This window comes from Gastrolobium bilobum, unplaced genomic scaffold, assembly GCF_033153095.1.
Source record: "Gastrolobium bilobum isolate Gb01-03AN ecotype WA unplaced genomic scaffold, APGP_CSIRO_Gbil_v1 utg7104, whole genome shotgun sequence".
NCBI classification, from domain to species: domain Eukaryota; kingdom Viridiplantae; phylum Streptophyta; class Magnoliopsida; order Fabales; family Fabaceae; genus Gastrolobium; species Gastrolobium bilobum.
The window spans coordinates 506471-520987 of NW_026898416.1; the positions used below are offsets into that span (position 1 = coordinate 506471).

The 14517-nt window shown below is 33.9% G+C and overlaps 1 protein-coding gene across 1 annotated transcript; it reads right to left on the minus strand.

Annotated features, from left to right (window-relative positions):
• Positions 1–11938: 11938 nt before the first annotated feature.
• LOC133316087 (polygalacturonase-like) lies at positions 11939–14085 on the minus strand (the record flags this gene model as incomplete). The annotated part of the gene is made up of 5 exons (XM_061517784.1): positions 11939–12163; positions 12292–12477; positions 13430–13609; positions 13711–13836; positions 13924–14085. Coding segments are annotated over 5 exons (879 nt in total), but the record flags the coding sequence as incomplete, so codon positions are not given.
• Between the last annotated feature and the right edge of the window lie 432 nt (positions 14086–14517).

Here is a 14517-nt window from a genome sequence, read left to right on the forward strand (position 1 = left end):
GGCAGGGAACAAAGAAGACAATCCGCACATGGATACCATTCTGACTCCATCGTTCAACAGGCCCAATGCGGGTATTGTGCAGCCAAATGTTGTCAACAATTGGGAGCTCAAGTCTTCCCATATTAATTTGGTGTAGAGAGCTTAGTTTGGAGGAGAGGATAGTGAAGATCCTCAAAGGTTTATTGACAGATTCTTGATGATCTGTGATTCCACGAAAGATCCTCAGGTGTCTCATGATGCAATCCAATTGAGGTTGTTCCCTTTTTCTCTTAAGGGAAAAGCTCTTAGTTGGTTGGAAAGGCAGCCTGCAGCAAGCATCCCAACCTGGGATGATTAATCACAGAAGTTCTTTGCTCAGTTCTTCTCGATGGAGAAGTACAACCAGATGGTGAATGATATCATCAATTTCACTCAATCTGAGGGTGAATCAATGTGTGAAGCATGGAACCGGTTCAAGGATTTGATGAGAAGGTTTCCTCAGTATAACTTGACTGCTGGTAATAAAGTTAGAATCTTCTTCAATGGTTGCAAACCTGAGATTCAGATGATGTTGAATGGTGCAGCAGGAGGCACTATTAAGACTCTGAGAGCAAACGAGACTCTTGAGCTGATTGAGAGGATGGCTGCCAACGAAAACCAAGTGTTGTCAAAAAAGCCTAAGAGAGGTATCCTTCAGCTGGAAGGTAATGATGCAGCACTAGCTGAAAACAAATGTTCAAAGAGGTCAAAATTTTGCTCCTGGAGGAAATAATTATCAACGGAAGATCCAAAACACAGGCCTTGATTACAATTCAAACAACTACTTGCAGCCTCCACCAATCCCAACCAAGGAACCTTCTGATTTGGAGAGACTAGTGGGACAAATGGCTCCACACTCCAATGCCTTCATGGAAGAGACTAGGGCCAATACTAAAAACATGAGTGCTTCTATCAGGAATTTGGAGAATCAAATTGGCCAGCTGGCTAAGCAAGTTGCTGATAGAACTCCAGACACTTTCCCTAGTAACACAGTTACAAATCCCAAGGAGGATTGTATGTTTGTCACAACTAGAAGTGAAAAAGTCGTAGCAGCTCCAGAAAAGCCGAGAATAAATGTGGAAACTGAAAAGAAGCTAAAGGAGCCAGAAAAAGAAATTGAAAAACCTGTTGAAGTGGAGAAACCAGTTGAAAAGAAGAAGTTTGAGCTGAGTCCTGAATATGTGAGAGCCATGGCACCTTATCCTGACAGATTCAAGAAGGAGGATCAGAAGCAACAATATGGAAGGTTTCTTGATATATTCAAGAAATTGCATATCAATATCCTTTTTGCTGAAGCCTTGGCTAGCATGCCAAATTATGCCAAGTTCATGAAGGACTTGTTGTCAAGAAAGCACAAGTTGCAAGAATGCCAAACGGTGACACTCACTGAGGAGTGTAGTGTTATTATTATAAAGAAGTTCCCGCCTAAGCGTCATGATCCAGGGAGCTTCAATATTTCTGTTGAAATTGGTAACACCGAAATTGGCAGGGCATTATGTGATCTAGGGGCTAGCATTAATTTGACGCCCCTTTCTATTTGTAATTCCTTGGGGATCACCGAGTTGAAGTCTACTTCAGCATCTCTTCAACTTGCTGATAAGTCTTTGAGGAAGCCTAGTGGAATAATAGAAGATGTTCTTGTGAAGGTGGACAAGTTCATCTTCCCTGCTGACTTTGTGGTGCTGGACATGGAAGGGGGAGTTGAGATGCCTCTTTTGCTGGGTAGACCTTTCTTAGCTACATTTCGTGCCATGATTGACGTTGAGAATGGGAAGCTAGAGTTAAGGATGAATGATGAGTCCATTACCATCAATGTCTTTGACTCTATGAAACAATCTTCTGGCAAAGGCGATTGGTTTAGACTCGAGCAAGTGGGGAAGGAAGAAAAATCTTCTAGTGAAGAGCTTGATGAAGAACTTGAGGCGCATAAGATTGTTCCTGCTAAGGAAAAAAAGAATGTAGTGTTTGAAGTTCTTGAGAAAACAAATGATGAGAAAGAAGATGGTTCCCCAAAAATAAAGTTGAAAGAGCTTCCTGAAACTCTGAAACATACCTTCTTGGGTAATAAGGAGGCAGTGATTGAAGTACTGAAGGAACATGAGACTGCCATAGGGTGGTCTACTTCAGATTTGAAAGATAAAGGTCCTTCTTCCCGTACCCACAAAATTCTCAATGAAAATGATGACAAACATGGGAGAAAACCCCAAGGGAGGCGTCATCCTATACGGAAGAAGGTACTGAGAAAGGAAGTGGTGAAACTCTTTGATACGAGTTGGAAGAGACACCGGGAGCTGAAGTTTGACAAGAGACACCGAGACTCTATCTCTCAGAAAAATCAAAGCTTCAAAGAGTTCTTAACATGGCTTCATGGTTTGGAACAAATCTGGGAATGGTGGTCTCATACACCAAAGCATCCAATACCACCGGATCTTCCATTTGCTGAGTCATCTCACGCTGCTGAGGGGGATGACATGGATGATTGATATCTCCTTGCTGATAGAGATTTTGTATATTAGTTTATTTTTCTGTTTCGTATTTTTAGTTGTTTTGTGTTGGTATATTTCTTTCTGATGTTTTAATGTGCGCATTATAGTTTATCCTATATGCCACTGTTTGTTCCATTGTGCAAGTTTTTCTTCCTTCTTGTGGTTTAATTATTGCTGAGGACAGCAATTCTCTAAATCTGGGAATGATAGGCTTGCATCTTAGAATTGCTGCAATTCTTCTATCAGGGGAGATATTCTAACTCTTAATTTTTTTTTATAGTTATTTAGAATTTTGTGAAAAAAATGATCTGTTTTTCAAGCAATTCTCAGGTTTAAATGTGCTCCCTCTAGTTAATGTGCTTGACTGAATTCTTAGAAAACATGTTTTGTATGAACTTCTGGCATGATATTGTATGAACATGAGTAGATTTCATGATTGCTCGTTTGTCTGAATTTTGTGATTGAATGATTAATGATGCCTGATGTTTCTTGTGGAAGTCTAGCTTGACATCATAGCTGGTGAGGTTTTGTGCTTAAACACTTATTTTATTCTGAGAGACCTCACTGTGATAGCATTCTAGAACTTGCTCTGTTTCTTTGTTATGCATGCATTGGTTGATATGATAAAGGCATTTTGTTCTTGTTAGCTATTGGCCAAAATAACCCACCTGTATGAAATTTTCCATTGCTAGCCCCTTTGAGCCTAAGCCTTTTTGTTCATAATTCCTGATTGATGGCTTAGCCTATATCCATGTGACTTACCTTAATTGAGATTGAATTACTGATGTGTTGAAAAATAAAACAAAGAAATTGAGGTAAGCTCCACAAAGGTCAAGTAATTAGGGGAGGTAAAATTTCATCTGTGCCCTTAAAACAAAGGGAGAAAAAGAGAAAAGAAAAGAAAAGCAAGAAAAAGAAAAAGGGTTAATGTAAAAAAAAGGTGGTTGATAGGAATTAATTTCCGAAATTCTGTGGGAATCTGAGTGGAGAAAAACCATTGAGTTGAATGTGTTAAAGTGAAATAATATCAGTTTTTCAATCTCATTGTTGTTTGAGCTACTGTCCATATATTCCTACCCATTAACCAGACCAAGTTACAACCTGTGAAGTCCTTTTGATCAATTGATGCATGTGATTGATTCTTCATTTTTAAGAATTTTTTAGAATATGATCAAGCTTATGGTAATGTTATTGTTGTGATGGATTGAGTGATTGTTACTCCCCCCAAACACTTGAGTGCTGAGCATTATATGTTTTGTCTTGGTGAGGGGTGTTCAAGCTAGATTTTGACATTTTTACGAGAATAAAAGGCATTGTTAGGAGTTCTTTGCATTGAATCAGTCATGCTTAGCATAGTGATCTCTTGATTGTTTGTGTGATGTTGTGTTGGAATATTGATTGTTTCCTGGATTGAGTCTTGTACATTGCTGGGGACAGCAACGTTTAAATCTGGGAATGGTTTGATGTGCCTCTGGCAAGTGTAGTTTTCTGTGTTAAAATTGATAAGAATTGAGTCATAAAAGAGCAACTTAAATATATATTTGCTAATTATATTGATTCTTTCTTTTCAATGATATTTCTCACCTATTAGTTGTATTTTTACAGGAAAAGAAGTGAAAATTATAAAAAGCCTGTTAATGCAATTCCACACGGGTGCAGCACACTACAAAGTCCAGAAGAATGGCGTGGACCGGCACCACACTGGCGCAGACCCGCGCCAGTTTACGAACTCTGAAGCGGAAAATTTCAAATGGCGCCAACTGGCACCAAAACCTTGAAGCAAAATGGCGCCACTTATGGAGCAAACTAGAGTCAAATCCAAGAGGAAAGTGGCGCCAAGTGGTGCCCAAAAAGGTGAAGGATAGCGCCAACTGGCGCCAGTTAACGTGCAATCAGGTCCGACTTTTCTGAATTAGACAGAAGCGTAGCGTGAAGTGGCGCCAAACCGGCGCCAACTGGCGCCGGTGTGCATGAAAATAATACCGTGTTGTCCTGGGGGTATTTTTGGAAGAAGGAAAAGAGGCATAAAAATAGGATCCTTATGACAGAATTAGGTATTCAGACCTATTCTTCTGAAGAGAGACGACGGCGGTGCTCAGAGAGGATTCCTGGGATCAAGTTCTTCTTCTACCTCCTCTTTAATTTTATGCTTTCATTGAATTTTGGATTTTTAGCCATGATTATGTTTGGCTAGTACTTTTTATTGTAGTTAGGGTCACAAACCCTATGTGAACCCTTGTTACGCAGATTGATTTATAATTGCTCGTTTATATAATTATCTTTATCTCTACTCTGTTCGTATTTTATATTTTCTTTATTAGAATTGATCACTCTAATAGTTGATAATAGTCTGAGGGTTAGAACCCTAGATAGGAATATTGGAGTTTTCATCCTGAAAGGGGGTAGAATAACGGTTCGTATGCATGCTAGGAATAGATGTGTATTGAATTGCGCATGCCTAAATTATTGAGTTCATCGCTTAATTTTCATGAGGGGTTGCTAAGGGATTAGGATTCCAATTGAGATTAAAGGGTTAAATTGTCAAGGGATTGAGATTTAACTAATTATTTTAGATAATAATTTATCCGAGTAATTTTATAAATGAATATTGTAAATCAATCCAAAGTAATAAGTGGGGATCATAAGGTGAGTGCGCTCTAGCTACAATGCTTTTCTCATTTTTATAAATCAAAACTCATTTTCTTGTTCTTATTTTTATTCTTCATTACAGAAAAATTACAAAAACAAGTCTTTATTTTCAGTTCTCAATTTCACAAAATTCGACAATATTTGTCACAACCTTTGAACTCTTCCATTCTTAAAAGGAACAATTAATTGATATTCGACCCAATCCCTATGGAGACGATACTTTACTTACTATTATATTACTTGTGCGATCGGTATACTTTCCGGGAAGCATCACCAATTATTAAATACAATAAAACAAATCCCAACAACTCCATCCATCCTAAAAAAAATAATGGAAATGTTTTGCTAACGTAGTGAGAGAATATAAATGATTCTAAGACATTTATTATCATTTATATTCTCTTTGTTTATTTTTTTCCTTCAATATTGGTAGATATAATTCAGTTGGTAGCATGTGTTATACAGTGGAGGAACTTTATATATAAAGAACAAATACGCCTAGAATTATATATTTAATCTACTACAAATATAGCTAGCAAATAACTATAGGCTTTTTAACCATTTGAATGTCATCTTTATTAAAAAAATTACCAAAAAAATTCAAAACTAAAAAGAATTACCAAAATAATGCTGTAAAACATATATTTGGAGGGTGCACGTCTAATATTAATTGAAACAATTGTTGCCAAGTGGCGTAATCTTAATTAACTATGGTTTTTCCCATAATTTAAACGTGGCTAAAACAATCATGCACCCAACGCATGCTCGATTGGTCAACGTAGCAAATTACCCAATTCTCATGAATAAACATTCACGGCTAAATCATAGCAAAATGGTCATGGCTAAACAAACACGCAACCTTCCTATGCGCGTTTAACTGCATTATTTTGGTAATTCTTTTCGATTTTACATTGTTTTAGTATTTTTTTAAATAAAATAAAATTATAGTGGAGAAAATGCCATTACTATATTATGTATTGTTCTGATCAGTATAACATGCTTAGCATGTCCACACTTAATTCACATAGTTCAGATCCAAAAGTCATACTAACATGTAACAAGAAATAGTTCAATTTAGATTATAGCTCGTATTAATTTATGGGGGAAATATTTATCCTTTTAAAGAATGGTTATTTTAGTTAAAATTACTATTTTTTATTTAATATTGAAATTAAAAAAATATCTCACTTTCTGCTATCATTATTTATGTTTCTCTCATCATAAAACACATTAGTTTTGACTAAAATGACATAATTTTATATCTTTTAAAAAGGTAAATACTAATCTTTTAATTTATTTAATTGATACAAATAATTATTAATTATATCGAGTACATTGCATGTAATATTTGAATAGAGTCAAAAAAATATTTATTCGGTGAAAGTTAAATAATTTTTTTTTCCAAGCACTCACCTTACAAAACTTCACTTTCTTGGTCTTGATAACCTATGTTCAACACTATCCAGGGAAATAAATGTCCATGCATCTTGGGCACCATAGAGAGTGCAAATTGTCTTAATGATACAATTAGGGTGTTCATCAACAATCCAAACCGATTCAAACCGCAATAACCGAACCGAAAAACCGAAAACCGAATAAACCGAAAACCGAACAACCGAAAACTGAAAAAACCCGCAAATTTTAATTGGATTGGATCGGTTTTTGGATTGGTCAATGAAAACCGATCCAATCCAAACCTATCCAATATATTAATTTTCCTCTACCTACTTGGGTTTTTTCCCAATCATAGCCCCAAAATTTCTAAACCAAAGATTCATTAACCCAAGAAAAAATCTAGTCACATATCATTAACAAAATTTAATTTGTGTAGAGCTTCATATCTCATTGCCAAAAAAGAAAAACGATATTATCGTTTAATGATGCTTTTATATTTTAAAAAAATAAAACTACAAAGTCAATATATACAAAAGATGTTATTTGCACAATAATCATGAAATAAATTTTAGGATTTTCAAAAAATCGAAAACCGATCCAATCCAAACCGAAAAAAATTGGATTGGATCGGATCGGATGATTTTTGCTTCCAAAACCGATCCAATCCAGACCGCGAACACCCCTAGATACAATGTCTAACATTGTGCATTGTGCTTAGATTTTTTTCTTATTGCATTCATATATTTTTGTACGGTATGCTTTCACTTTGTGCAGTTTCATGTTTCATTTGTGTGTATTTCATGAAACCATAAGTATTATTGAATGGATTTCTCAAACATAGATCATACTCTCATAATTATTTTTTATATCATTTTCTAATATTAATTTGATGAAGTTTTATTTAATTATTAATCTCAAGTAAAATTTTGCATTTGCCTTTATTTAACATTTAAGAATTTTAATCAAAAAGAGTAATTAAAAAATATTGATGTAGATATTTTTTTATATAGTTATACCTAAATTATTAATACTATTTATAAATTTTATTCGTTTAGTTTAATCCTTAAATTTTATTATTTTCTGCCAGTACAAAATAATTGGATGAGAAGATAGATTTGAAATCTAATTGTAACAAATAATTGTTTGTCATTTTACCATAACTGAGCTTTGAACGTGGCATTAGACAATTCAAGGGAGCATACTTTTAAGTTGAGAATACATTTATTATTAATTTAATTTAAAATATATAATAATTTTATTTAATTAAACATATAAGAATAAATATACAAGCAATTTTTACTATTTAAAGGGATTTATAATCTTTTAAGTAATCCATATATAACGTTACATTGAAATTATAATAAACACAATAAATTTGATAGGGTAAGCCAAATCCCATATCCGGATATCACATAACCGGATACTTCTCGAGCACATATCCGGATATTTCAAGACAGAATGCAGAAACTGCATTTCGTGAAGATATCCTTCCAAGGTTGGGTTTTTACCGATTTTAAACACCTAAACATGCATTTCTAGGTGTGTTTGACCAACCCCAACATTAAGTTATCATCTTTTAACCTTTACATGCATCAAGGTTCCATTTTTAAGCTCAAAGACTCAAGATCAAAGGTGATGAAGCTTACCAAAGCTCAAACTCAGAAAAAGGGTGCTCTTGGAGCTCACACAACAGCTCCAAGGTTCTGACTTCAAGGGTGCACGAAAATGGTGGTCAAGAGTGATCCTTTCACATAAAAGTTCACTCCTTGAAGCTCCGACAACCAACACAAAGACCCAACCACACCAACACAAGAACTTAGCCCCAAACCTTGACTCACACCAGCTCCCACAACTCAGAAGATGGGACCTCAACCTCCCAAGACACTCACCCAAGTGTTTACTCAACCAAAGAGAAGAAGAAATGGAGCATAGGTGGCAACTTGGCTCACAAATGGAGGAGAAAGGGTGGCAAATGGGTGGCTGACTTCAAGCGCAGCACACTCACGTATAGAAAATAGTGGCACCTAGGGTTTAGTGCCAATCATGAGGCTATATATAGTGGTTTAACAATTAAACGCACAGTATTAACTTTAATTGCTCGCTTAGCATTTTAATCCCAAACTTTGTATTCTTAACCTACTCAATTTTACAAGAAATATCATATTTTTCTTATAATTTTCTGAGCATCTTTCCGGTACGCGCTTTTCAAAGCCAGTACCGATTTCTAGCACCAGTTCTCATTATTTGAACTTGAAACTCGTTTTACAAGTCCTACATATCATTCTAGTAATTATCATGCACTTATTATAATTTTCCGGGATACTTTTTCAGTACGCATTTATACCAACTAGCAGAACCGCTATCTGCACTTTTCTTCCGAAAAGCGACTTTCAGCATTATTACTCACTTACTGTAATTATTAAAGCCTCATAATAATTATTAGGGTCAATTATGAAATCATTTCCTATTTTCTCATAATTTATTAATTAAATTCCTTAATTAACGGTGCGGGTTCTTACAATGTGTAATTTATTATTTTTATATTATAATATTTGAAATTGGAATCATTTTTAGGCAAAAAAATTAATATAATATTATTTAAATAGAAAATTACGAAAACATAGCAGTTTGAAACCAATTTATAAATATATAGCAGTCATTCGCGCCTCAGGTAGGCGCGACTCGTGTGGAAGGACGCGCCCCACACAGGCACAACCTGTGAAAAGTCACGCCCCACACAAGCGCGACTTTGCACCATTCACATGCTGACACGTGGCTCACAAGTCAATATTTTGACTGTAAAACTTCGGAAGGCCATAACTTTTGACTCGGGTGTCTGAATCAGGTGATTTTTTTTATTCCACATAATTTTTTGAGATCTACGCAATGACATCTCATTATAGAGGATTCGGACAAAATAATTTCCAATTTTTTTTGAATTTAAGATATTTTACCGTAAATCTTCAGAATACCATAACTTTCAAGTCGGGGGTCCGAATCAGGTGCTCTCTTGTTTATTCCATATAATCAAAAAAGTTACGTGGGAAGATTGAGCTCATGTAATCGATTACAACATGGACTATTACTCGGATGTCCGAAATATGTACCTGATTCGTACATCCGAGCCAAAAGTTATGGCCTTTCGTAGTTTTATGGTAAAATATCTTAAATTAAAAAAAAGTGGAATTATTTTGTTTGAATCCCCTTCAATGAGATGTCATTGCATAGATCTCAAAAAATTATTTAGAATACAAAAAACACCTTATTCGGACATCCGAATCAAAAGTTACGATTTTCCGAAGTTTTACAGTCAAAATATTGACTTTTATGCCACGTGTCAGCGCGTGAATGGTGCAAAGTCGCGTCTGCATGGGGCACTACCGGTGGCGCTGTGTGGGGAGCGCGACTTGTTGCGTCCAACGGGGGGTAACTCGGTGCAATGGATTCTTAAATTGGATTAAAACGACTATATTTTCGTACTTTTTATTTAAATAATAATATATTATTTTTTTGAACCTCTCGCTGGTTTTTGGAATTCGACATCAGGAAGTGTTTTCACACCATCGACCGACATCGACTCATCCCAAATCTGCCGCTAGCTCTATTAATGTATATATAGGTTACGGATCTAGTAAGATATGCCGCTACCCCTATCTAGTTCTAGTAAGGGCTTTGCAGCCAGCTTAGAAAAAAGGGTTCCTTATTTTTTGCAGGTATTTAAGTATATTTATAGTTTTTTAATATAAATATATAGATTTACATATACTCATTGAGTAATGCGATTGAGCCAATGACTCACTAATTGAAAAAGTTCTTTATATAATGGAGAAAAAATAAAAAATATTAAAAGCTTCCAGAAAGAGCTTTTTTTAGGCTATATTTCAACATTTTGAAATTCATATATTTATTTTTTAATTTGACCCTTATTTTAAAATTTTTTTCATAAATTTTATTATTTATCCTAATAACAAATTATTTAATCTCCTTTCCTTCGAAATTCTAAAACGAACTTTATATAATTATCAAATAGCTTAAAAAAATTGAACTTTTTTTTTTGGTAACGATTTTTTTTTTTTTAACTAACTTGAAAGTAACTTTTAGGTGTCATTTGGTAGAGAGATAAATTTTAGATTCCTAGGAAACTCACATCAAAAATCCTAGTTACCCGCGTTTAATACAAGGATTCTTAAAAAATTTCTGAGAAAATGAGATTTCTTGGTATTAAAATTGTGAATAAGAATCCCATGAAATAATGCCACTATGGGTGATATTCTTGGATTCCCAGCTGGTGGAAGACTTTTATACAATTTATAGGACATAAATAACACAGTTTTAATATTTTCACTTGTTTTAAACAAAATAAAAATGAAATTAAGAATTATTGATAAAAGTTGCCGTTATTCTTTTGTCCGTGCTAAGATATATTAGGACAAATTAATTTTTATATAAAAATTTTAAATACCTTATTGTAGATAATATTTGCTCTTGTACCAAGAGGTCTTTAGGTTGGTTATTGAAATAAATATTTTTTATATTTAAAAATGGTTCACTTTTTCTGCAGTTACTGCAGATAAGTTATCTGCAGTAAGTCAATACGACGTCGTTTTGAGACGGAAATCATGATGTTTTTGTAATTTTAATTTATTTTATATTTATAATTTTTAAGATTTCAATACCAAAACGACGTCGTTTTGGGAATAAATGCAGATAATTTCTCTACATTAACTGCGGAAACATTTTTCTCATTTAAAAAATCACTTTAATATATTAAACTATAATTATTTTATTTAAATTTATGTAAAGTTTAAAAACAAGACATATATAATTAATTAAAAAACTTAAAAATCAAAAGAATACAAGTTTAATAAGTCTCCTTTTAAGGTAAATATAACAAATGATTAAATTTCTTAATACAGGACATAGTCCTATCAAAACAAAAACAAAAAATCTCTATTAGAATAGGCCGCTAGATTTTAAAATTATATTAAATCTCTTGATTTAATAAGAAAGTTACAATTTTCTGAGATAATCACAAATTCCTTAATTTTAAGGATTAAGATTTCGTTACATTTCATCCATTACCCAACAATATGTTTATTATATATGCTTTGAGCATTATTCATTTTATCTTTGTTATATATATAACTATTTTCTTCAGCAGTTTGCTTTTCGCATCTTGATCCATTCATTGCAAAACTAACATTAGAAATAAAACAAAACAAAATGACCATAGTTAAATAAAAAAAAAAAAAATTAGACTAGCAACACGAATATGCATTTGTGCCCTAGTTCTAAATAACTTAATTGGAAACTTACTAATTAATAATAAATAACATAATAGGAATTTAAATTTGCAAATGCAAACAACAACATTATTATTCCTTCTTTCTTCAAGCTGGAACGCATTGAGGGTAAAACTTTCCTCTGTTGACATATTCAACATTCTCACAAGAAGCCTCGATGTCTCCACCGTCTACTGGTGTTAAAACAACATCTTGCATGTAGAGTCCTTTGCAAGGGACGCTTTTGCTGGAGTGAAGTTTTATTGCTACTTCTGAGGCACTTGTTCCTTTAATGTTTTGATACCGAACGTCGCTCAATTCCACTGCAGAGCCCTGTCATTCCACCAAGATGGTCCTCATTATTATCATGATAAATTTCATGCAATATCGCTATATATCATATATAGAAAAAATTGCTCTATATAATAAGGACGCGCAGTTCGAGAACATTTAGTAATCACCTGCTCTGGGCATGGAGTTGACTGGTCACAATAGTTTTGATCTATGAATATGGGATTAGACACATTTCGCATCTCTATGTTCATATATCTTATGTTTCTTGCAAAACCAAGGCATTTGAGAAGGCATCGAATGCGGCATGTTCTACAGGGAGTGTTCTTTTGGTCCCTGAAAATAGTGTCTATTATCTAAAGCCAATAACATTTTCAGGCCCGTGTAAACCAAATACTGCCTTTACGGTGAGATATATGTTCAAAAGCAATGTTTATTGATAAATCATTTGTTTATCACTGGTAGTTCATTCTAATATTGTTCTGTGTTTCCTTCTTCTTCGAGTTAGATCCATGGAACAATCATTGCATGGCCTGATATGTCAGCGTACGAAAATCCTGGAAAAAGTGGCCTCAAATTTTGGATTAAGTTTAATGGTATCACGAATCTCAGAGTTGATGGAGGTGACCTCATCGATGGGAATGGCAAGAAATGGTGGATGAACTCTTGCAAAATCAACAAAAACCTTGTAAGTTATTGAAGTTTGACTCTATTGCCTAAAACTCCTAATCCATTTTTACTTTGTTCTGTTTGATTTATCTCCGCTAAATCATAGAATAATTAATATTTGAATAACCATTGAAAATTATTATTATTATTTTTGCAATAAATATTGAATTTTAAAGAACACATATATATGACTATCCCATATTTAAATCTTTCTTTATTTTTAATTTATTGATTTTCAATACTGACCGTTATTTCTTTACTCTCCTCCTTTTGTTTCACAGCCATGCAAAGATGCGCCAAACTGTAAGTATATATGTTACGAAGAACATTAAGTAGGTTACACATATATACTCACAGTTGGCGCATCTTTGATCTATGAATGTGAAACAAAAGGAGGAGAGTAAAGAAATAACGGTCAGTATTGAAAAACAATAAATTAAAAATCAAGAAAGATTTAAATATAGGATAGTCATATATATGTTCTTTAAAATTCAATATTTATTGCAAAAATAATAATAATAATTATCATTGGTTATTCAAATATTAATTATTCTATGATTTAGCGGAGATAAATCCAACAGAACAATGTAAAAATGGAATATGAGTTTTAGTCAATAGAGTCAAACTTCAATAACTTACAAGGTTTTTGTTTATTTTGCAAGAGTTCATCCACCATTTCTTGTTATTCCCATCGATGAGGCCGCCTCCATCAACTCTGAGATTTGTGATACCATCAAACATAATCCAATATTTGAGGCCACTTTTTCCAGTGTTTTCGTATGCTGACATATCATGCCATGCAATGATTGTTCCACGGATCTAACATGAAGAAGCAGGAAACATAGAACAATATTAGAATGAACTACCAGTGATAAACAAATGATTTATCAATAAACATTGCTTTTGAACATATATCTCACCGTAAAGGCAGTATTTGGTTTACATGGGCCTGAATATGTTATTGGCTTTAGATAGTAGAAATTGTTTTCAGGGACCAAAAGAACACTCCCTGTAGAACATGCCGCATTCCATGCCTTCTCAAATGCCTAAAGCACAATTAAAAAAAAGGTTAAGAGATTGAGAAATGGACTATTGAATATGTCATGTTTATCATGTTGTTGTTGTTACGTTACCTGGGTATCATCTCCATCATCATTTCGTTTGGCTCCAAAGTCATACATTTGCCATTCTTTGAGACAAAGCAGATGGGGTGAATCGATCAGCCCAAGTGGTGAAGCCAAAACGTTCATATTTTGGCTTCTCCAGCCTCCCAGGCCACGAGTAACGTGGATAACCTGTTTGAAACCGTGTGTAATCCAGTAAAGAGCCAAAAGACAAGCCGCCAAATGAGAAGAAAAAAAAGAGAAATGGAAGAACTACACTTTGTGGAGACATATTTTTAGTTTGTTGAAAAGAACAAACTTGGATGAATGACAGATTTGTGGTAAATGTCAAAGGAAGAGCTAGCAATATATAATACTGATGGAAAAGTTATAGAGCTGGGTTTTCTAGGGCTAAAGTACGTGGGGATTGGACAGAGAGGATGTAATTCAATATGGAAGAAGCAACATAATCAGTGATTAATTGATTTGCATCCTGTATAAACAATCATAAATTTGATTGATTTTAATATACAATAAAGGAAAAAAGTTATCATAAATTCTATAACAATTGCACTAATCCCACATAAAAGTCATAAAAGAATATGTAATAATTAATGATCATTG